Source organism: Chelonia mydas, chromosome 15 (genome assembly GCF_015237465.2).
Source record: "Chelonia mydas isolate rCheMyd1 chromosome 15, rCheMyd1.pri.v2, whole genome shotgun sequence".
NCBI lineage: Eukaryota > Metazoa > Chordata > Testudines > Cheloniidae > Chelonia > Chelonia mydas.
The window spans coordinates 26,419,824-26,443,166 of NC_057856.1; the positions used below are offsets into that span (position 1 = coordinate 26,419,824).

At 46.5% G+C, this 23,343-nt stretch overlaps 1 protein-coding gene across 1 annotated transcript; it reads right to left on the minus strand.

Annotated features, from left to right (window-relative positions):
- Nucleotides 1-931: 931 nt before the first annotated feature.
- On the minus strand, nucleotides 932-21,872 carry HPD (4-hydroxyphenylpyruvate dioxygenase). Its single transcript, XM_007058297.4, has 14 exons — nucleotides 21,774-21,872; nucleotides 21,470-21,496; nucleotides 19,432-19,494; nucleotides 16,491-16,595; nucleotides 15,593-15,635; nucleotides 14,600-14,682; nucleotides 13,867-13,956; nucleotides 12,575-12,678; nucleotides 11,210-11,287; nucleotides 7,514-7,676; nucleotides 6,891-6,962; nucleotides 5,119-5,241; nucleotides 4,173-4,289; nucleotides 932-2,934 (listed from the first exon to the last, which is right to left on the minus strand). The coding sequence occupies exons 1-14, from the start codon at nucleotides 21,774-21,776 to the stop codon at nucleotides 2,824-2,826; spliced, it is 1,182 nt and encodes a 393-aa protein (XP_007058359.3). The 5' UTR covers nucleotides 21,777-21,872; the 3' UTR covers nucleotides 932-2,823.
- Nucleotides 21,873-23,343: the final 1,471 nt, after the last annotated feature.

Below are 23,343 nucleotides of genomic sequence, written 5' to 3' on the forward strand. Positions count from 1 at the left end.
CCCTCTAGTTAACCAAGTCAGTCACCCATCTCTACCATTTCCTGAGTCCCTTCCCCCTCTTAGGCTATCTGCCTCTTCCTGTAACCCATGGTTTAAGGATGGGATCGCCAAGCATGGGAGGGAGGGTGTCTCCTGACCAGATTTTTTTTCCTGCAGAGAAAAAACACCCATAGTCATGACTCTGACTCTGTTCTTGGTTCTGCCTGGTTTGCTGGGGGCCTGGCATCACAACCCACATGGTAACATTTTCAAAAGCGATAGGTACTTGGGAGCCTATTGAAAGTCAATGGGATGTCAGTTTCTCAGGTACTTGGCACTTTTGAAAATTTTACCCAGGGTTGGGCTCTCTCCCCTAAGGCTGCTTTTAAGTCTTTCAGACCAAGAGTCAGCAGAGCCAAGTTTATTCTGGGATGTTTTATTTTTTGATGTTTCTTTAGCAAACAGATGGGCTTTGTTCTGCTCTTTTGGCCATGTGTGTATATCGCCATCTGGGTGCCACTACTCTGGTAGAAGTCTGCATCAGTGGCAGGCCTCTGTCTCTCATCAGTATTTCTTTGCATGTGTGTTGCGGAGGCTTAGAAGCTGGGGACACTAACTGCAGAGCTGGTTACAGGGATCCACTTTTATGAGCATGACGTTTAATTGCAGCCAGGGGCTGATTGAGAGACCCAGGAGAAAAGGCAATCAGTCCCATTCCCTAGCTCTTATCCCCATCAGAAGATTGACACTTCAAAGAATATTTCTGCCACAAAGGCTGAGTTAAGTTTTGCACTTAAAGCAGGGATTCAACCCCTTTATAATGTATGGACAATACGTTGCATCCTCCCCAAAGTTACCACATGTACCCTTTGAGTACAGAACACGTTTTCTGAGAATGTACATGTTAATTAGCTTAGGAATTAAAATTAATTAGACAATAACTACATTAAAGTGGAGTTAAGGTTGAGAGCATATATTGGCAGTTTAGGTTAAACCGCATTACAGGGACGTTGTAATTATCCCAAAACCAAGTGTTAGAAACCCAGGAAATTCACAGGTAAGATTAAATTTAAAAGAAATCCAAACATCTAAGGTATGACATGCAGTTAGGGCACCAAACCTTAACTCTGCCCTCTTTTCTATAGTTAAAATTCACTGAAATCTTTATGCAACATGCAAATAGTTCATTAGGATTAATAGTTGTTTCTCCGTGTTATTCTTCATAACTGAAATTCCTCCTCAGCAGAAACCTGAACACTACCCTGTAGTGATGATTAAGGCATTTTAGTATTTAGCGCCCCAGATCGGATTAAACTGATTTTAAAGACATTTGATTTTTTTTTAACTCCCCTCCCCCACCCCGCCGTCAGTAGAGGGCAGAGTTAAGGTTGTTGGACTGTCCTAATTACATTGCCATACCATATCACATTTGGAATCCTTTTAAGTTTAAACTTAACTGCATTGGTGGCGCGTGAATCCCCCCCTTCGGGGAGCATAGCCCCCTGCCCCTTATGCCCACGGCCCTGCCCCTTTTACCCACCAAAGTCCCGAGGGCTCACGCTGTTGCCGTAGGAGCCCTGGCTGAACTGCCCCAAGCACTGGCTTTCCTGCCCCAGCTGCTCCAAGCCACTGGCCGACCCAACGCTCCGGCCCAGCCCGAACTGACCCAACGCAACCCAACGTGCCAGCCTGGCCCGAACCAACCCAATGCAACCCGACATGCCAGCCCAGCCTGGCGTGCTAGCCCAGACCAAAGTGACTCGACGCGCCAGCCCGAACCGACGCGCCAGCCCCACCTGACCCGACCCGACGCGCTGGCCCGTCCCGAACCGACTCGACATGCCAGCCCGAACCGACCTGACGAGCCAGCCCAACCTGAACCGACCCGATGCGCTGGCCCAGCCCGACCCGACACGCTGGCCCGACCTGAACCGACCCGACGCCCAGCCCGAACCGACCCGACGTGCCGGCCCAGCCCGAACCGACCCGACATGCTGGCCCAACCCGACCTGACATGCCAGCTTGACCTGAACCGACCCGACACGCTGGCCCGACCTGAACCGACCCGACATGCAGGCCCAGCCCAACCCTACGCACTGGCCCAGCCTGACCTGATGCGCTGGCCCGGCCCAATCCGACCCGACGCCCAGCCCGAACCGACCCGACGCCCAGCCCGAACCGACCTGACATGCCGGCCCCACCCGACCCGACGCCCAGCCCGAACTGACCTGACATGCCGGCCCAACCCGACCTGACGTGCCAGCTTGACCTGAACCGACCCGACGCGCCGGCCCGACCCAACCCGACGCGCTGGCCCATTCTGAACCGACCCAACGCCCAGCCCGACCTGACCCGACACACTGACCCAGCCCAACCCGAACCAACCCAAAGCACCAGCCCAACCTGAACCGACCCAACGCGCCGGCCCAGTCGACGATGCGCCGGGCCAGCCCGAACCAACCCGGCCCAACCTGACCCGACGTGTCTGCCCGGTCCAAACCGGCCCAATCTGCCATGCCAGCCCGGCCCAAACCGACCCACCGCGCCAGCCCGGCCTGACCGTGGGCCACTCTGAGCTGAGCCCCCACAAGCTTCGAGGGTGAAGGGGAGAGAGAGGTGGGCCATCAGGGTGGAGCGTGGGCAGGGCTACAGCCTGGGTTAGGGGAGGCTTAGCCACCTCTGGCCTATTATACCTGCCTCTCATGCTTAACTGTGAATTTCCTTGGTTTATATGCTTAGTGTTCGGCTAATGACCCAAATTATTGGAGATTTTTAACCAAAATGTATAGGCACTTTCATACATGGAAGTTATTGTGTCTGCTGCCTATCTCTTGCTGAGAGGCTCTAGATTAAATTAGTTTCTCCATCTGCTGTCAGTATGGTAAGGTTTCCTCTTGCATCCTGGTCATCTTCTATAGCTTGAAACAAAGACTTGAAATTTCCAGCACCAAATCCCTACATATGGGAAGAAAAGAACATTAACTGGCAAATGGACATGGCAAGTGAATTTGTTATTTCCAGAGTCTCAGGAGTAAACCAAGCAGCCACAAGAGGTTTACTTACATACAGTGGGACTTCCTTCCCTAAGGACACAGAATGGGACTTGAAGCCAGGAACTTCTGCCATTGACAACTGCAGTGGTCACAGGCAAGTCATCTAACCTTCCCGTGCCTCAGTTTCTCTCATCTATAGATTGAGGATGCTACTGCTTACCTATTGCAGCTCACAGGAATCTTGTGAGGATTAATGAATTGAAGTTTGATGGTGGAATGTGCTACGCAAGCTGCTAATCATTATTTATAGTGTCAAAGCCATACCAAAGACTCCATCAAGAATACGACTCTGTGACATATGTATGAAAATGCCTCCCCTTTCCTTCCCACCTCAGAATGTTAATAAAATTAAGCACATAATTCTGGAGAGACAAGGGACTAGAGCAGGTAAACTCTGGAGAGTCTCTTAGCTAGGTCTGGAGCTGGTTCTATCTTTCTATTTCTGGTGTATCCACCCAGCGTGTATAGGCACCAAATAGAGCAATAAAGAGAATTCTCCACTGAGGTCCAGAAACAGGCCATTTTCTCCATTGGGAGGAAGTCTCCCCAGTCTGCTGTCTTACACGGTGCTCTGAAGGAGTGAGGCACTGACCCTTGACGGAAGGAAAGAGCTTAGTGGGTAAGTACCCTTTGGAATTTCATACCATTACAATCATGGTCCGGGACTGCCAAACATCAGGCTTTTCATCAGCAGCCTGGTTAACAAACGAGACATCCTTAAGGGACCTTGGCCAGCTCAGGCTGTGAGTTCACTCAACCAAGAGCAACTTGGATTTTTAACGTTTCTTTTGTAAAAACGGCTTAGCAGCGGCATCTCTTAAAAAGCTTGGCAGCTCACAGGCCCCACGGGAAATCCCACCAAGCTGCTTGCAGCTGCCATTTTGGGTTGGCTGGTCTAAGGAACCAAGTCTCTGCAGCAGCTTTTTAATTTTTCAAAACTTTAACTTTAAGAATTTCAGAGCAAAATCCCTGTGCGGTCGCAGGGACATGAAACAGCCAAAACGGGACCGGGAGCGCAATGCTCCTGCCTACCCCTGCTTTTTGGCATAGCTCCATTTTTTAAATTATAATGAAAAATCTTCACATTTTCAGTTAAAATCAGCCAGGAAAGAACCTCTCAAGCCCAAACACTCAACAAACCTGGTGGTTGTGGCGCTGTATGACCTCCAGAAAGACAGTGGGTCTATCCTGAACGGGCTTAGTGAAGATCTGGAGCAGGTATCCTTTCTCATCGAAGTCAACTAAGATTTTCAGTTCCTTGGAAAGAAAAACAATAAAACCGATTGTTTGGAGAATTGTTGAGAAGCTGGAAGCTGGTGCTAAATAACCCCCTAAATCCGCTAGAATCTTTCAGCAATATTGTGAAAAGTTTTTTGATGTCTGGTCTGCATCAGAGCTGCTCGAGTTGGAATATCTGGAATTCTCTGGCATTAGGATCTTTAGAGGTTATGATTTAAAGACAATAACGTTCTGGTCAAATGCCAATCTGTGGCGTTATGTCGTGGTTATCCAAAATTCCGTCTGAAGTTTCAGGTGGATGCATTACTCTCCACTTCCTTCCTTCCTAAATGATTGTCATGTCACTGGGTTGTTAAAGCAACGGTCACAATCTGTCCCTGGGAGTGACTGCATTCTAGTGGTGAGTACAGAAAACAAGAATTTGTTTTCATGAAAAATTTAGAGGTTTTAAGCTTGTTTTTTGGGGGAGAGTTTGAGACACTCCATACCCCAGAATAGCCAATTATCCTAGTGATTAGGGCATTCACGTGGAATCTGGGAGACCAAGGCTCAAGTCCCTGTTCCAAATGGGGTGGGGCTGTCTCTCCCTCCACCCATCCTGGACCTGAGAAACCTTCTCGACAAAATTATCATTGAAACCGATTAATTTTCATGAACAGTTTCAGTTTTGGCACATTGGCATGTTCCAGAAACAAAAAGATTATTGATCAAATCCCACCCAGCTCGAGTGGTGAGGGAAGAGATCGCAGTCTGCAGAGCTGTTTGGGACCCTCCAGATTGGAAAGTGTTATTGAAATGCCAGAGATTGCATTGTTTTGTCTGCATACGCCTTGAGAACCAGGCTGACCTCCAGTTTGTCGATGTTTTCCTTAACCTTGATTTTGGCAGATTTCAGCTTCTCTCGCAGTTGCTGGTAGTAAGTGGATGGAACCGTCATAAACTCCATGCCCCGTTGTTTCAGGTTTGTGACCTGTAACACAAGAGTGAGATCCATTCAAGTGGTTCTTTCCCTCACCCCCTTTCCCACCCTACTGGCTAAAGCATGGCCCCACTCAGAGCAGCAAAGTTGCTGCTGGGTCAGGAAATGCCAGTAGCTGGTGTGAGGAGCTCAGAAACGGGTCAAGTGGAGCCCATGCAGCATAGAGATCCAGATGGCAGCTCCCGATGCAAACCAGTCCATGTGCAACCCTCCTAGGTTAGCACTCATTCATGCAATAAACAACCACTATCTATCTGGCTGCCTCCATGGCTGCTGTAACAGAACCCACCCTTACAGCAGCACTTCCATGTCATTAAAAAATGAACGGGAAAAGCCAGACCTGTTTTAAAGGGGAAGGAGTTAAAAGGTCACAATAGAAGTCTGCTGAATTCCTGGAAACAGAGAGAGATACACTGCAAGAAATTAATTGATGCTAACGTAACCCTGACAGACCCCGATCATCGGCGGGCCAGATCGAACCTGGGACCTCAGTGTATGAGACTCTACTGCATGAGCTAAAAGCCACACGAATGTTAGCTAAGGCTGTAGCAGCCTCATTAATCTCTCTCTACATGGCCTCAGTGCCACTAGATGCGACAGAACGCCACATCCAGGAGGTGTGTGGGTTACACTAAGACTCCTCTCCTCTAGTCCATCTGATTTGAGTCCTAGATGGACAGGACAGATGGCATCAGGAGTTAGCCTGTGGTCTTCCAACAAGAGTCTGTGTGTTTGAGTGCTTAATATCCCAACAACTCTGTGTGTGTGAGAAAAAGCGAGAGACAACTTAGTGCTGGTGAAAGAGGTCAGATTGACAGGCCTGGCGTTTCTAATCCTATCTGTATAAACAGACAAGTACAGCATGCACAGTGGTAACATGAGTATCCTCCACAAATCCCGCTGCCAATCTGCCTCAATCTTGACCTGGATGTACCACCTCAAAGGGCAAATCCTCGTGGCCCAGTCAGTCTTTGGCCCCTCTGCTGTGGTTGCTGACAAGGGGGACAGGTAGTGTCAATTGTGGTGGGGTTTTTGTGATGTGGACACTGAGCTGAGACCCATCAAACTCCTTTCATATAGAGCCACCAAAGAGATGGGTGTGTCTCTTGTGCTGGTTGGGGTAGGAGAATGCACAAAAGTCATGCAAAATAACTAGAGAGGGAAGGTGGGTGAGGCAATATCTTTTATTGGACCAACTTCCATTGGTGAAAGAGACAAGCTTCCGAGCTTACCCAGAGCTCTTCATCAGGTCTGGGAAAGGTCCTCAGAGTGTCGCAGCTAAACGGACCATGGAACGGATTGTTAAGCATAAGGAGTTAACACATGTTGCAAGAGACAATTCAGTGTGCAGTGGATGGTTAACATCTCTGCAGCCATACGACAAAGGAGAGTTAGTGGGTTGTTCTGTGAGCCACCATTGCGGAAGAAGTTGAGCAAACCCCATGTATACAGCTTTAAAAACTTTAGCTGTCACAGGTTAGCTCTGTGTAAGAGAACTGGCCTGTTTTGCTCACTGCGCGGTAGCTCAGAGAAAATTAAGGGCACTGCCACATACAGTGACTTAAAAAGTTTGCGCAGCATACTGGATTTCTTTTAATTTTTATTTTTACTCATTAGCAGCATTAAATTGTCAGACTTACAGCAGTAACAATGTCAGGGGTATTCAGAGCAATGTGCTGGACCCCAGCTCCTCCATAATATTCAACATATTCCTATCAAGAAACAAACACACACCATTAGTGCAGGAATTTTTTTGGCTCTGGTTCAACTGTTGTGTATTTTCTAAGTTGCTTTTATGCTTAAAAACAAAAGAAGCAAAAGCAGTCGCAGCTCAAACCAAGGCCTTGCCTCCAGTCCTTCCACAAAATGGAAAATTAAACTCACGGGTGTTTTACTAGTGAAATAAGAGGGCTAGATATGGGTATTAGGACAGCAAACTCAGACTGAGTGCAAGCAGCTTCCCTGTTTGTTTAACAGTCCCTCCCTCTGTTACAACAGATCTGTTGAATAAGAAAAGGCTCTTTTCTCAGAGTCACTTTTTGGATCATAACTGCAGATTTTAACCCAGATGTAACTTCAGTGAGACATTGCCATCTAGTGTAATAAGCGGGCACTGACTCATGAGCCCTCCTGGATCCTGAAATTAGGTCCTGGCTCTGAGCAGCTTGTATCTGTTATTTCTGTGTGAAGCGCTGTGCATGACCACAGGCCTATGGGGAAATAACAATCTTGATGTTGAGACCCAAGTTTCATGAGTATTTACCTGAATCTGGGATTTTTTCTTGCCCATCGCTGGCTCGTTTATGGGCATTTTTATGGTCTCTTCGTAGTTGGCAACCACAATGGAACGGAGGGCACTGAACTCTGTGTGCAGTTGTTTATCATCCACAGACCAGAACCGATGAAACAGAAGGTTCTTGTGGTACCTGACCGGGAACAGGAAAGGCAGATTTCATTCCCCCTTAAGCCAACTCATAGCTTCTAAGAACTGTGGACTTCAGCGCTGATGAGTTTCTATCACTAGATTAATAAAGTAAAGAAGATAATTTCACCCTCATTTGCCAGGGTTAACCCATGAAGCTCCCTTCCGCTTTAACAGGGCATGAGCAGTTGAATGCCTGCAGATGCACAGGACAACACATCCTTGCCACCGTGTCATCTCACCTCTTGAAATTAATGGGCAATGCATCATCTTCTGGCAGAGCTGAATTGGACCCACTCAAAATAATTTTCATTTACACTCACTCTGCCTTTTGCTGTAACTCTACTGACTTAGAACAACGCTTCCTCAGCTCTCGTCCCCTAATGCCCCTACTCTACTTGTGCTACACTGATGACATCTTCATCATCCGGACCCATGGAAAAGAAGCCCTTGAGGAATTCCACCATGATTTCAACAATTTCCCTCCCACCATCAACCTCAGCCTGGACCAGTCCACACAGGAGATCCACTTCCTGGACACTATGGTGCTAATAAGCGATGGTCACATAAACACCACCCTATACCGGAAACCTACTGACCACTATTCCTACCTACATGCCTCCAGCTTTCATCCAGATCACACCACACAATCCATTGTCTACAGCCAAGCTCTACGATACAACCGCATTTGCCCCAACCCCTCAGACAGAGACAAACACCTACAAGATCTCTATCAAGCATTCTTACAACTACAATGCCCACCTGCTGAAGTGAAGAAACAGACTGACAGAGCCAGAAGAGTTCCCAGAAGTCACCTACTACAGGACAGGCACAACAAAGAAAATAACAGAACGCCACTAGCCATCACCTTCAGCCCCCAACTAAAACCTCTCCAACACATCATCAGGGATCTACAACCTATCCTGAAGGACGACCCATCACTCTCACAGATCTTGCGAGACAGGCCAGTCCTTGTTTACAGACAGCCCCCCAACCTGAAGCAAATACTCACCAGCAACCACACACCACACAACAGAACTACTAACCCAGGAACCTATCCTTGCAACAAAGCCTATTGCCAACTGTGTCCACATATCTATTCAGGGGACACCATCATTGGGCCTAATCACATCAGCCACACTATCAGAGGCTCGTTCACCTGCACATCCACCAATGTGATATATGCCATCATGTGCCAGCAATGCCCCTCTGCCATGTACATTGGTCAAACTGGACAGTCTCTACGTAAAAGAATAAATGGACTCAAATCAGACATCAAGAACTATAACATTCAAAAACCAGTCGGAGAACACTTCAATCTCTTTGGTCACTCGATTACAGACCTAAAAGTTGCAATTCTTCAACAAAAAAACTTCAAAAACAGACTCCAATGAGAGACTGCTGAATTGGAATTAATTTGCAAACTGGATACAATTAACTTAGGCTTGAATAGAGACTGGGAGTGGATGGGTCATTACACACAGTAAAACTATTTCCCCATGTTTATTCCCCCCCCCCCCCCCCCCCACTGTTCCTCAGACGTTCTTGTCAACTCCTGGAAATGGCCCACCTTGACTATCACTACAAAAGGTTTTTCCCCCGCTCTCCTGCTGGTAATAGCTCGCCTTAAGTGATCACTCTTGTTACAGTGTGTATGGTAACACCCATTGTTTCATGTTCTCTATGTATATAAATCTCCCCACTGTATTTTCCACTGAATGCATCCGATGAAGTGAGCTGTAGTTCACGAAAGCTTATGCTCAAATAAATTTGTTAGTCTCTAAGGTGCCACAAGTACTCCTGTTCTTTCTACTGACTTCAGTGGCTTTACATGTGACTGACTCAAGTCCTCTGGCTACATCACCTGATAATGGTCTTTGCTGAGTAAATAAACTCACACAGTTTACTTTGTTTTAACTCTCTCAGGAATTTGGGGTGGCGAGGGGTCTTTTGGCAACTTGCTGTGTTATGCTGGGAATCACTTTCCATGGTTTCCTCAGGTGACTGTCTTTCTTTGAATCACTCTGTCAATGGCTGTTTGTTCCTCTACGTGATTCAGGTGTATAAAGGAGTTTTACTTCATTTACACTATAATTTACCTTTTTTCTTTAGCATATCTTCTGACATATGCAGCCAGCTCAGAAATAAATGAGCCAAATACATCAGGGCACTAGCCTAGGAGATGGGAGACCTATGTTCAATTCCCCACTCCACCACAGGCTTCCTGCATGACCTCAGGCAACTCCCGTGGGCTTTGTCTACACGGTGCGGCACAGCATGCCAGAGGGGTGTGATTTGTAAAGCACGCTAAAGTGTTGCTCTCTAATGATCCCCTATAGATTCTGCAGGCGTGCTGTAAAATGTACCTAGTTCACATGTTAACATAGGACTACGTTAACATGAACTAGGTTCCTTTTAGACCACAACAGCTGGGTCTACACAGGGCAGTTCGAGTGCTTTACAAATCACACCTCTCTAGTGCGCTTTGCCAGCACTGTGTAGATCAGGCCTTTAAGGTCTTTCTGTGCCTCCGTTTCCCATCTGTACAGTGGAGACACTAGCACTGCCCTGCCTCACACAGGTGTTGTGAGGATAAACACATTAAAGATCGTGAAGCACTCTGAGATCTACGCACACTATATAAGAGAGAGCTATTATGTAGAATTCAGCTTTTGTAGCATTTAAACTGACATGGTGATGACAGGTTTTCCTAATGTGCAGCACTGTCAGCCAATAGGCATGTAATGTAGTGCAGTATATCCAGAGCCATGTTCTTAACTCCTCCCATCCCAGACATTTGTGCTACCACCACCTCCTGTAAAAATTAAATACTGCTTAGTCAGAGTTAAACAAGCTCATGTTTCAAAACGTAGGGACTTGAGCTACACGCATGTAAAGCGTATTTTTCTCCTTGTATCTGCATTAGGGATCCTGTAGTCGCTATCTTCGACAGGGGTTGCATACATACAGTGGCTGCAGTATCAAGCCTTAGATATATGATCCAATCATCCTAAAATCAACCAGACCCAAAGAAGGGAGCCACTATACTAGTTCTGACCAAGGATCAAATTCTGCCCTGGCCATCACCGGGAAAGGTCAAGGAAGCTGCCAAATGCCTCTTCTGCTGCCCAAATCCTGCCTGCCCAAGTAGGATCCCATGAGACGGGAATGGAGGCGCAGCAGTGGATGTTCACTGGTGTTCCTCTGAAAGAGATCCATGTAGGCTCCAGACCAGTGCATGTAGTAGACGTGGGTGGGCTGGTTGTGACTCTAGCCAGTGGATAGCACTCCCCTTAATCCCCCAGCACATTGGCTGGCCCTTGCCCTCTTGAGCACCATGTTGGAATACAGCCCTGCTCCCATGGAAGCCAGAGTATACTTCCCTAAGAGAACTGAACCTTGTGCAAAGTGTCCTGTCAGCAAGACAGCGGAGTTAATAAAATAAACAGAACATTAAACATCGACATAAATTACTGAACAGTGTTGTTAACAGAGAGAATTGCTTGAGCGGCTTTTTCTAACTGCTACAGTTCTCACCATTCTGCCACAGGGACCATGTGAAGATCTGGCTGGTTCCCCACCACATGGTCAATGAAACTCAGCTTGCCACTTGGTCTGGGAAAGAAAGACCAGGTCAGTTTTCATTCAAAAAGCAGCTGGCATTTATGTATGTAGTGACACTGCTCTTACAATACAACCAGTGCCATCAAAACAGGTGCCAGTGAGAAGGAACCAGGGTCCCATGGAGGTATGCTCCTCTGCTCCTAACACACAACTCCCGCTCTGTGCCAAAGAGATAAAACACAACTAAAACTCTCCGCCAATAATCCCCAGGGGAAATTCCCTCCTGGCCCCATACTTGGGTACGAGCATAACTGCCTGCAGTGTAATGTACTGTCCTGCGTATGCATCACTGTTGGTTGGTTGCTCACATGTGTGATCATGTCATCCCCTAGTGGCTGAGCATTAGGGGAAGGGTTTAGCAGCCAAACAGGGTTCTCCATTTTGCAACTGTTCCCTGTCTCTTAAATGAGTCAAACCAAACCCTGCATCTAGACAGCCTACACGTTTGGGTTGGGGTTGTGATCCGGAGCCAGCTGTGAATTGTGCGGGTCAGGCCTGTCATGCACACCTTGTACACAGTAGGTTGCAGGGCACTACTAGCAGGTCAGGTTCCTGCACCAGACTTAGCCTGGCTACAGAGCCTCCTTCTCAAGGAGGTACACCAGAGATGTGTCATCCAGAAGATCCTTTAATGCAGTAGTTCTCAATCAGGGGTCCCCTGGGGGGCCGCAAGCAGGACCAGGGTTAGACTCACTGGGCCCAGGGCAGACAGCCTAAGCCCTGCTCTGCAGGGCTGAAGCCCGGGGCCCTGAGCCCCGTTGCCCAGGGCTGAAGCAGAAGCCTGAGTAACTTAGCTTTGTGTGGCCCCCTGTGGCATGGGGCCCCGGGCAATTGCCCTGCTTGCTACCCTTAATGCCAGCCCTGGCTTTTATATTGTTGTGACACAGGTGGGCCTATGTTAGGGTATTGCTGTGGCGTCATCTAGTGGCTGAACGATATAAGACCTTTTAGCATTCCATTACAAGGCCCATCTTAAGTTTTGACCAAGTTTCACTTTTGAGTTTTCAGGTGCATCTGAGACTGAAACTGCAAGCATAACCGGGAGGTGACAGACTTCAAATAGAGGAAAAACAGAAGACGTTTGCAAGAGACCATGCAAAGCACAATGCCTGAGTTAAGCACAGGTCTAGCTAGAGCTCACATCTATTGCATACAGACAGCCCAGCCTCTGAACATTTCACCACTATGATCTGAGGACCTGACCCTGCATTCCTTACTCAGCAGAGCCAGTGGGAGTTTTGTATAAGTAAGAACTGCTAGATCAGGCCCTGTACTTACAGCTTTGGTAACAGTGGATCTTTGAAGAGAGGAGGCTCAAAGCCAGGTAAGAAGAGACCTTTGTAGTTAAGATTTTCTATTAATGTGTGCGTCGTGTCTCCATACTGGGAGGGGAGAAAATAGGTAACATTACAAATATTGTTCCTCTCCAAGGATTCTGAGATAATCCAATAACTGTTCAATAAGCACCTGGATCTGCGCCTAGTTCAAAAACGTAACTTGCACCTTGGTGTGGTTCTGAAGTGGTCCAATGAGCTTCTTTCCCTCCCAACTCCTCACTGCTAGGAGCTCCTAGTGAGAGAGGCCATTCAGACGCTGTTTCTGATCAGGATGGGAAATGCAAGGGCTGGAAATCTGACAAGGCAGCCAATCCTCAGATTTGCAGACCAAAGAAGTTCAGAGGAACTGCCAAGCTATTGGAGTCTTATCAAATCCAACCTGAATTTGGAACCCTTTCAGGTTCACCAGGCATGACTGCTGGCTCACTGTAGGACAATGCAAGGGGCGGAACCCTCTGATGCCCAAGTGCTTACCAGCGCCTGTTGCTTTCAGGAACAGGGGTCCAATTTTGACCCCCTACATGTGGTAGGGAATGTGGTACTGGGTCTGAGCAGGAAGTAGCCCAGAGAGTTTAGAATACTAGAAAAGTCTACACTAACTCCAGGTGCTGGCTGCAGAGACTGCAGATGCTTGCTAAATATTCACTGTGCAGGTTCCAAAGAAGTCATTGCATATTTTGAAATTTCCCATGTGTCACCAGGTTCCTGTAGCGGAGGTGTTCCTGAGCGGAGAGGTAGGCAACTACATGGGCCTCCATTGACCTGTTGCTGGGGAACTCAGTTTAGCCTGCATTTTTCCTCAAGTTAGTCATATATTCAGAAGAGTGAGAGAGCCGGATGCTCTGCTGAAAGGGAGCAGGCAAAGGTGAATTTATGCCACCTCCAGGATTCTGGACTGCTCCAGGAGCTGGCACAGCCTCACCATAAACTAGAGCAGCCCCAGGGTTGTTCTAACTTACAGTGGCTACCTATAGGCACCAGTGGGTCGCTGAAAAGCCCACAATAGCTGAAGCACACCAGCCACTCAATCTGAGCCACAATAGAGGGGCAGTGCTGGAGCCTGGAATTGGGGCCCGGAAGCTCAGCTCTGCAGCATTTGATGGAAAGTGCCCATGTAGCCGCTCGATTTCCCTTTCCACTTGTGAGTGTGATTAGCGATCTTGCAACCCCCCGCCCCTGCAGCCCACGATGTTACAGTCCATGGAACAGAGACAACTCTTTCCTCAGGCTTACCGTCTGGATGATTGCAAATTTCACTCTTCCAGATTTGTCTTCCTCTACCCAGGGCTCTTTCACTATCACTGCCCCACGCTCTTTAGCTTTCTGTGAAAGAGAACAGAAGACGGTAAGAACTGCCATGCTAGAGCAGACCTATCAAGCCTGCTCATCTGTCTCCAGTACTGGCCAATGCTGGATGCTTCAGGAGAAGACATATAGCATCTAATTCTACAATATTGGTGGGGACAACGCACAAACCGGAAAGACCCTGGATTGACTGTCCGATCCTAGAGGGCAGTTGCAAGGCTGGGAGTTAGGCAAAAAACCCATCCTTTATAGTAAATTATGTGAATTTCATATGGAGCAATTGAGACACAGCACACATGGAACCTCCCAACGCTGTCTCCGTGGAGTCACTTTTCAGAGCAGAACCGCACTTCAAGGCAAGTTCACGTCCCAGTAGAGGGAAACTACGGTGCATCATGTTCGGTGTTTCCCCAGTGTCAACATTTGCTTCAGTGCAGTTGCTGCAATTTTGCATATGGGCAGGAGAGCCTCTTGCACTATGTAAGTGGTTAAACTGACACTATCTACATGGAGTACTTAACCCTGCAAGACCTGGAGATGTTAAATTGAACTGGCTTGGACACTTCAGTATTTGGTCCTGCCTCAGCACAGGGGGAGTAGATGACTTCCTGAGGTCCCTTCCAGCCTTGCCTTTTTATGGTTCTTTGATTACATCATTTACCTGCACAATGAAGTCGCAATCCTCGACTTCAAATGCAATGTCTTTTACGCCATCTCCATGCTTCACCAAGTGCTTTCCCATTTCTGTGCAAAGAGAAAGACAATGTGTGTGTGTGTGAGTGACCCGAGGGACTTTTCATTTGCAGTGCCTGACAGACCACGCATGGAGCTCAGTGCGCTGGACTGCTTGCCGCTGGCTCGCTGCTCTGCCTTGCATCAACAGCTCCTTCCTCCTGATTAGATGTAGCAGCATGTGAAAGAGTTTTCAAAGTTTCCCATTTTATTGGTCGGTGGGAGAATTGCACGTGTACGCAAAGGGAGTGAATAGGTAATGGATTGGCCTGGGTTAGTCTTGAGAACAGATTCAGCCACATCTTGGACTTCAGGGAGGATCAGAGCAGATCCGAAGACTAAAGAAGTGGTAACCCAGTAAAAGTATCAGCTGGATTTGTGAAATGACAAAATTCTGTCCCAATTCACAGCCAAGGTGCCATTTGTAAGATACAGTATGAGCTTGAACTGTCACTTAAAGGCCTGTTCAGAGCTAGCTCACACTGTCAGGTAAAGATCACACTGTATCCTCCCTAAACCAGGGTAGGCAAAGAATGCCCACTCTCAGGAGCCTCCCCCGGTAACCCAGGGCCCGAGAAGAGACTGCTTCATAAGGGCAGGATTTCCAGCCACACAACTTAGAACCCCTCCCTTTCCCTAAGAGCCCGGATCTGCTCCAAAGGGAGCTGCTGCTCGTGGCTGGGTTCTTTAGGTTCTAGTGAACAGGGATTTGTAGACAGTAAACAGGAGAAAACAGCTCCTGCCCCCTTATTACTTTCTGCACACAGCCCCAGCAGGACAGGATAATAAATGGCTCCATGATAGGAAAGATGGGGGAGGTCTAGTCGCTGTAGCCTTCAGTAGTGTTCCCTGTGCAGATTACACTCCAGGAAGTTCAGCTGCCTGCAGTCCTTTGTCATCCCTGATGATCATTTTCATTTACCTTCGTTTTCAGGGTTGAGAGCAGATGAGAGGACAAATATGATCTGAGAATTAAGCAGAATATTATACGTTATTTACTGTCAGATAAGGTCAGTGGGAGATCTGAGCAGCGGGTTTGCAGGATTGGACCCTAATAGGTAAATTGAAGATATGTATGTGTTTTTATTTGCATAAATGCTAATGAATGCTCTTATGCAATATTCATCCAGCTCTAGTTTAAAAAATCCCAAGATGTTTCGCATTGCTCTGTTACTGACTTAGACTCAGTCCTGCAGTCCTGACTCAAGCAAAACTCCCATTGAAATCAGTAGTTTTGTCTGGGGACAGGCAAGGAAAGGATGCAGGACTGGCCTCAGAGAAACTGGAGATTAGAAACTCCCTTTTTGTTCTCCGTTTATTTTGGGCCAATGATCAGAAAATTGTAAAAATGTCAGTTCTTGGACCTGAAACTGAGCCTTTTACCTCAGTTCCAGTTGAGGAAGCAGATGTAAGAGGTGCATTGCCTCACAGGACATCACCACGCTAATGGGCGATTCCAAATGGCTTCAAGGACTTTGATGCAGTTTATTTTAATGCCACAAAATGTGAGAAGCTGGAATTCAGATATGACCCGCCTACCTTTGCCCAGACAAAAAGACCAAGCATATCATTCACCCCCTCAGCTGGCCATGTGACACCACTGGGGCACATGGGTTACATCACTTGCCCAAACTAATAGGGAGTCTATGGGAAGGATTGAAGTTCCCAGTTCCTAGTCTGGTGCTGAGACCACTAGAAATCATCTCTTCTCTCCCCTGATTTACCTGACCGAAAACAACACTTTATTATCCCCTGATCCGCTACCAGAGTAGTGACATTAGTTTTTATATAGTGCCTTAAAGCGTTCTTTACAAGCTTACCTTATCCTGCTTTATTACATGAGACACCACTTCTCTACTGCCAGTTTCCAGGCCCTTATAGGCCAGTTCTTCAAATCCCATTTTGTTACAATAAAACGAGGCAGCCTTTGAAATACATGAAAACATGTTAGAGTTAAAGGAAAGGATTATTTTCTGGTAACACTCATTTCCAGACTAGCATTGCCCAAAGCACAGACAGCTTTTCAGCGTCACCTACTGGCCCCATTCTCTAGTGAACAGCTCATGTACAATATGATCCAGCTGTTGAATGATCTGAAATATGGTCCTAAAAAAATGAAACTTCCCTCTCCATATGGGCCTCTAACATTGCACAAGCAAGTCCTTGTTTGTGCATCTGAAGGGGATAACTATGCACTGCGAGCATACCACAGCGGTTTTCAGCCTGTGGTCTGTGGACCCCCTGAGGGCTGCCGACTATATCTAAGATTTCCAACAGGGTCCACACTTCCATTCGAAATGTTGTAGGGGTCCCGCAATGAACCCAGCTCTTTCACAGGTTCAAATCAAGTGTTTCTGTACTGTGCAAAGCTCCACCATGCTAGACACAGCCCCATTCACCCTCTTGCTTTTCAGGGCCTGACTTAGGCTGTCCAAGCACCAGGCTGCCCCCTTAGTGGCTGGGTCTCCAGCTAGATAATGTGATGGCACGTCACAGGATACAGTGGCTGATAGGTGACTTGGCACCATGAACATTAACATGACTAGAAGCTCGAGCCTACAAACCCTTATGGGGTAGTGGGTCAGAGAACCGGCTCAGCTGGGCACACACCACACAACGAGAAGGCAGCAGCTGTGTGCGGTGTCATGCTCAGCACAGCTCGTCTAGGCCAGCAGCCACGAGCAAGGACGGGGAGGATGGGAAAAGGGAAGGATGGGGCGGAGTTGTGGGTGTGACTGGGGCAGCAGAGCACAGCCTGAGTGCGGAGCAGCTGTTTCGGTTCAGAACTGTTGCTTCTCCTGCAGGGTGGGTGTAAGGCTAGTGCTGAGTCCCAGGGAGGCAGAAGCCACCAGCTAACTCAAAAGAGGTTGAGCAACTGTCCAGGCGGTGGTGAGTAACACTCTGGATAGCCTTGGGGATGCTCCTTCTGCACCCTCTAATCACCTACACAACCCTCATTCACTCACAAGCAAGCACTTGCACGCAGAGACTGGTAAGGGTCTGATGTCCCAGTCTGCCAAGTGGCCCTTTGTACGTGTACATTATGAATTAGAGATCCCTTTGCAAATGTAGCCCTTAGCATGTAGCAGAAGACAAGGGCACTGCCTGGTCCCTAGTAAACAAGGGATTCAGTCCAGCTCGGTGTCCCACTCCCCTTGCACAAGAGTGACTGTCTGAGAGGCAGAATCTTGGGCTCCATAGGCAGCGGTCACAGGTCTCAGTTGGATTTGGGATTCTTTGTCTGATTAAGTTAACTTGTTCTGTTTTCTTGTATAAACCAGTGGGTCCGGGGCCACTGGGGGGCTGTGAGCAGGTTTCAGGGGGGTCCGCCAAGCAGGGCCGGCATTAGATTCACTGCGGCCCAACCAGCATAGAAAGCCAAAGCCCCACTTCATAGGTCTGAAGCCCAGGGCCCTGAGCCCTGCCAACTGGGGATGAAGCCGAAGCCTGAGCAATGTACCTTCACACAGACCCCTGTGGCGTGGGAACCCAGGCAATTGCCCTGCTTGTTTCCCTCTCACACCTGCCCTGGCTTTTATAGGCAGAAAAGCAGTTACTGAGGCACAGGCGGGCCGTGGAGTTTTTATAGCGAGGGGGGGAGGCTCAGAAAGAAAAAGGTTGCGAACCCCTGCTATAAACAATCTCCCTGAGGGAAGGACCCTGCTGACGGCGACTGTGGTTTTCTGCTGAGTCTTTCCAACAGTCTGCAGTGAGTCACTGCATATTTTAATACTTTCCTGCACCTGCTACATGAGCTTACTCACTTTGCTGGAAGAGAAAAGAATCAACCCCACACTGCAAACCTTGCTGTAAATGACATGAAAAGGGCTCTGGCAGCAAAAGGGGCAGGCCATACTGCATTCTTACAACGTCTAACAGCAAAAGAAAAGGGTCCCTGACATTTTTAAAGGAACGTTTTCCCTTTTAGTTGCAACCCAAACATTGCAACATCATGCTCATGGAGGAGAAGTAGAAAGAGAAACTGATTAGTAGCGGAGTATAAATGTGAGTGAAATGGACTACCCTTTTCCAAACTGGATGGAAGTGAAAAAGTAAATACAATGAATGATGAAATGTAAGTGAACTTTTTAATATTCTTTCCATTAATCTAAGATGTCACTAAAAAAAAAGAATCAGGTTTTTAAAATAGAGGGATTTTAACTTGTCAGTGTCCTTTTAACATGGAATGATATATCTGCCGGTCCAATCAGCTAAGACTGATACCTTATCTCTTTGCAAACAAGACTGCTACGTACTGCCTCCATCTAAATGACTCACAAAGGCCTGGAGATGGGGACATGGTCAGGGAAGCAGCAGGAACTATGTTTTTGTTTTATATTAAACATGTGCCACTGCAAATCTCTTCTGGGATTTCATATTTTCATTTATTTTGGATTTTCTGAATGTCCACTAACTTAGGAAGACAAATGTTTCCATGCCTGCCCACACAAATATGCCCTGTCTGCAGTGTAAACAGCACTGTTGCATAATAATGGTCCAAAGACCATCCTTGAAGAACATTCCACTGAGCAAAAGTGCTGAAACACCTCCATCTGCGCAAGATCACCAGAGTCAGCCACTGATGGAATTTTAATTGAATGCAGATCCCTAGGACCAGTATCACATGGCAGACCCTCCCCTCCTCACAGCCAATCACAAAGGCAGATTACAGTATGCCCCTGTTCTTCACACGGGGATAGTGCACAAGAATGATCCAACCCCGAGACCTCACAGGCACACACGTGACTTTTATCTACATACCTGCTTAGCATTTCCAACCCAGAATGTGAGAGAGTGGAAGTGGAGAAATTTGCCTCCTTTGGGCTAAATGGAATGAAGAAGAGTTAATATGAATTTACTGGGTTTTGGGTCCCACTTTAATGCCATCTTCATGCAACACTTTCAAGCCGATACGGTCTCTATTTTAGCAAGGAACAATGAGTACACCTAAGCCATCCTTAGATTGGTTTAGATCAGGGGTTCTCAAACTTCATTGCACCACGACCCCCTTCAGACAGAAAAAATTACTACATGACTCCAGGACGGGGGACCGAAGTCTGAGCCCGCCCAAGCCCCACCATCCCAGGCAGGGGGGGGCAAAGCCCAAGGGCTTCAGCCCCAGGTTGGGGGCCTATAACCTGAGCCCCGCCACCCATCCCCGGGCCCCAGCAAGTCTAACGCCAGCCCTGGTGACCCCCATTTAAACATGGTCATGACCCACTTTGAGGTCCCGACCCACAGTTTGAGAACTGCTGGGTTAGAGAAACATGTTGTGACTGCACATTTAGCATTTGAAATAATAAAACCAGGGAAAGCACAAATCTAAGACTAGGACTTGATAAAATATACACCCAGGATATCTGAAATTAACCAGTTTTGCCGGGTTGCAAATAATTTGAGGCACTCCCACCTTACAGGGTTTCTGAGGAGCCCTTACAGAGCTCTGATGGTCACTGGGCGCTGACCCCCAGAACATGGGACTTTGAAAAGCCGGGGGGGGGGGTGTTATACATTTCAAGCAAAACAATTAATTTTTCTTCTAAATATTCAACAGTAATTTGTCTAAAAACAAAGTCACCAAAAGCTTATTTATAATATCTGGGTGCCAGTCGTCAGGGTCAATATGGCCTGGCTGGATCAAATCACAGCACCCTAAAAGCATGCTCTAGAGGAAAAATTCCAGTGTGGGTGAGGAAGGTGCTACTAAAATATTCACAAGCCAGGAAGGAGCAAAGCTGGAAAAAAATTCCATGAATAATTTACAGTGGGGTACTTTCCCCTCATGATTCTGGAAAATAATATTTTGGGGTCCTCTGTGGAGTGAAGAACACACAGCAGCCAATCCATTCAGTCATAGCTTTGTCTGTCACTGCTGGACCTGATTCTGTTCTCCCAGCCTTGCAAATCAGGAGTGCTTTCACTTAAGTCAATTAAGTCACATGTAAAATCAGTTCAAATGAGAACAGAATCAAGCCAACGGGTCAAATTCTGCTCTGAATTACACAGATTGTAATGGGGACGGGTTGCAGAGAATAATGGAAAATAGAATTTGTGCCACAGTTCAAACAACCTGCACAATTGTTTGGCTCCAGTATGAGTTTGTTAACCTTGTTACGTTAAAGATTAATTCTCATTGAGGAAAGCTCTTACCCAACTTCAAATGTGGGTCCAAATTACAGTTTGGGAGTTTAACAAATTTATTTGGAGTATTTCATAACATTATTTGGTCAAACACTACTTTAATAAACAGCTTTTCTTCCTTGCCTATGATTTGACATCTGCTGTCTTCTGTATTGTCATTTTTAATCACTGTTAATTATTTGTGCATGTACTTTGCATAAAATATATAAAATAAATCTGTGTTATATGGTATAGTATTTAGCAACAAAACATAATTTTGCTGTATGTGTCAGTATTTTTTTAAAATGCTTTAAATTTGAAAAAAAGTTTTGAAAATATATTTAGAGTCAGTAGTGAGAAATAATACAATAAAGCATGCTTATGTTTAGACTTGGAAGAGTTAGATTTTCCCTTGGTAAATGTCACTACTCTTACATTTCTCCTTCCTCCCTCCCCAAAAAAGTGAAGAAAAAGGATTTGCATCATTAATTGCAATTTACAGAGAAGGAAAACTATACATATAAGCAGTGTTTCAACACTATAAAACTGGAGTGCCTTTTTGCTTTTAATCCTACCTGGCAATCAATGAATAAGAAATTAATATGATCAGTGTTGCAGTAACAGTACCAGTCTTTCGCTGGAGGGAATATAAACCCATTCCATGCAATTGTATTCTTACCTTTTCTCCTTTGTCTGTGTAAGTTGTCTAAAGAGAGAGAATTAAAAAAGAAAGACATATTCACATTTCAAAAATGTACACTAATCACCAGAAAACTGTAATCCATCAGGTCAGTTTTTAGAAAAAACATTTTCTGAACTACTTGAAACATATAAATTAAAAAGCCCAGCTTTTCAAAGCATAAACAGTACTGAGAGTAATCGTGCAGAAATAAATCTATCCAAGCACAGTGGGAGATTTACTCTTTTACCTCCATAGTGTGTTGGCAGCAAATTTAAACAAAAAAAAAATTTCTCAACCTCACCATTTTTGTAACCTGATTGAATGGGATAGCACCAAGAGACAGTCACACTCTTTCAATGCATTTAATATAGCAAGAGGAGGAGAGAAAGCCCCTCCCTGACTCCACCTTCTCTAGATTGTAAACTAAAATGATTTACTTGGTTTGAATTGGTTTACTTGATTTGATTCATTCTGCCCATAGGGTAAGACATGATAAAATGAGCTGTGCAGGGGATAGTATCTGGAGTTCATATACCCTGCAGTGTATCTGTGAGTCAGATTATCTAAGGAAAGCCTAAAACAAGGAGCCAGATTCTCATAGACTGTGGTGTAAACCTAGAGTGACTCCATACTCTGATTAACACCAGATTTCACTGAGCTTAGTCTGTGGACCACACATCAGGTACCATCTCCTTGAAGCTCTGGCAGTAGCAGCCTCTACAGATGTTTGCTGCAGAGAGATTATAAAAACAGAAACCTTACTTGAGGGTGGCCGTGGATTGCTCAAGGAATTGGTGGGAAAGGGTGCTTTTCGGCTCTAGATTGCTGTTTCAAATCTAGAATAGAATAGCAGTGATCAAAATTTATTATTTGATGGCTGTGCAGTGTACACCAATGGTTTCCACCATTATATCTGATTGACACCAATTAGAGGAAAATCAGGCCCCTCGTGGAACTGGGAAACCCTGTTATAATACGGTTTCTTCTTCCCTGTGTGGACAGAAACAAACCAAGGTGTGACAGATTGCAGGCAGTCAACCTGGGCCCCAGCAAACATGGGTCCCCTCCTCTGACACAGGAGCTGAGGGGCTGCTTGGGAGACAAGGAGAGAAAGCTTTTGGCAAGGACAGGGCTGAGGTCATAGGACTCAGCTGAACCCCAGCTAAGGAGTTTTATGTTTTCTCGCTTTTGCTTCTTAATTTTCTTTGATTTGTTTGTAAGGGAAAGACACAGCTGACTGTGGCTGAGTTTGTTTTTTCTGCTGAGTCCTTCCACCAGTTCACACTGTTGTCTCCTCAGGGACCAGATTGTCCAAGCCCAACAAGAAGAGCTGTCTCATAGCTGTGCCTGTGTGAGCACTGGAGCTGGTGTCAGGCATGCCCCAAAAAAACATTTTCTTTTTTTCTTCATTCCCCACCCTCCCTCAAACCACACTCACCAGCAACCCAACTGGAGTGGGAGGAGAGACCTATCGGACTATGGCTTAGCCTAGCTGTCTGCCAGAGTTCAAGCACACTTCTTTAGCATGGTGTTTTCTGTCCAGACAAGCAAGAAAAAATTGTCATCTCTGACTGTATTTATTATATTTGGCTGAAATCCCATTTTCCTTTTCAGTTCAAAGTCAAATCAATTCAAGCATTCTCTCCTCCGCCCAACAAGGAAATAATCAAAGCTCCAATGGTCCTTGTTATGAGATTTCTCGCAAATAAAAAACCTTGACAAAACAAAAACACATGCCCCCAAGAGCCTCCATCATGCCAGAAACTAGAAAGTAGACGTACAGAACAGCCAGGGTCTAAAAGTTTGACAACATGCGGCATAATGGTCACTTTTTCAGCTCTTGCAGGAGCTGATGTTGGGAACCTACAGAA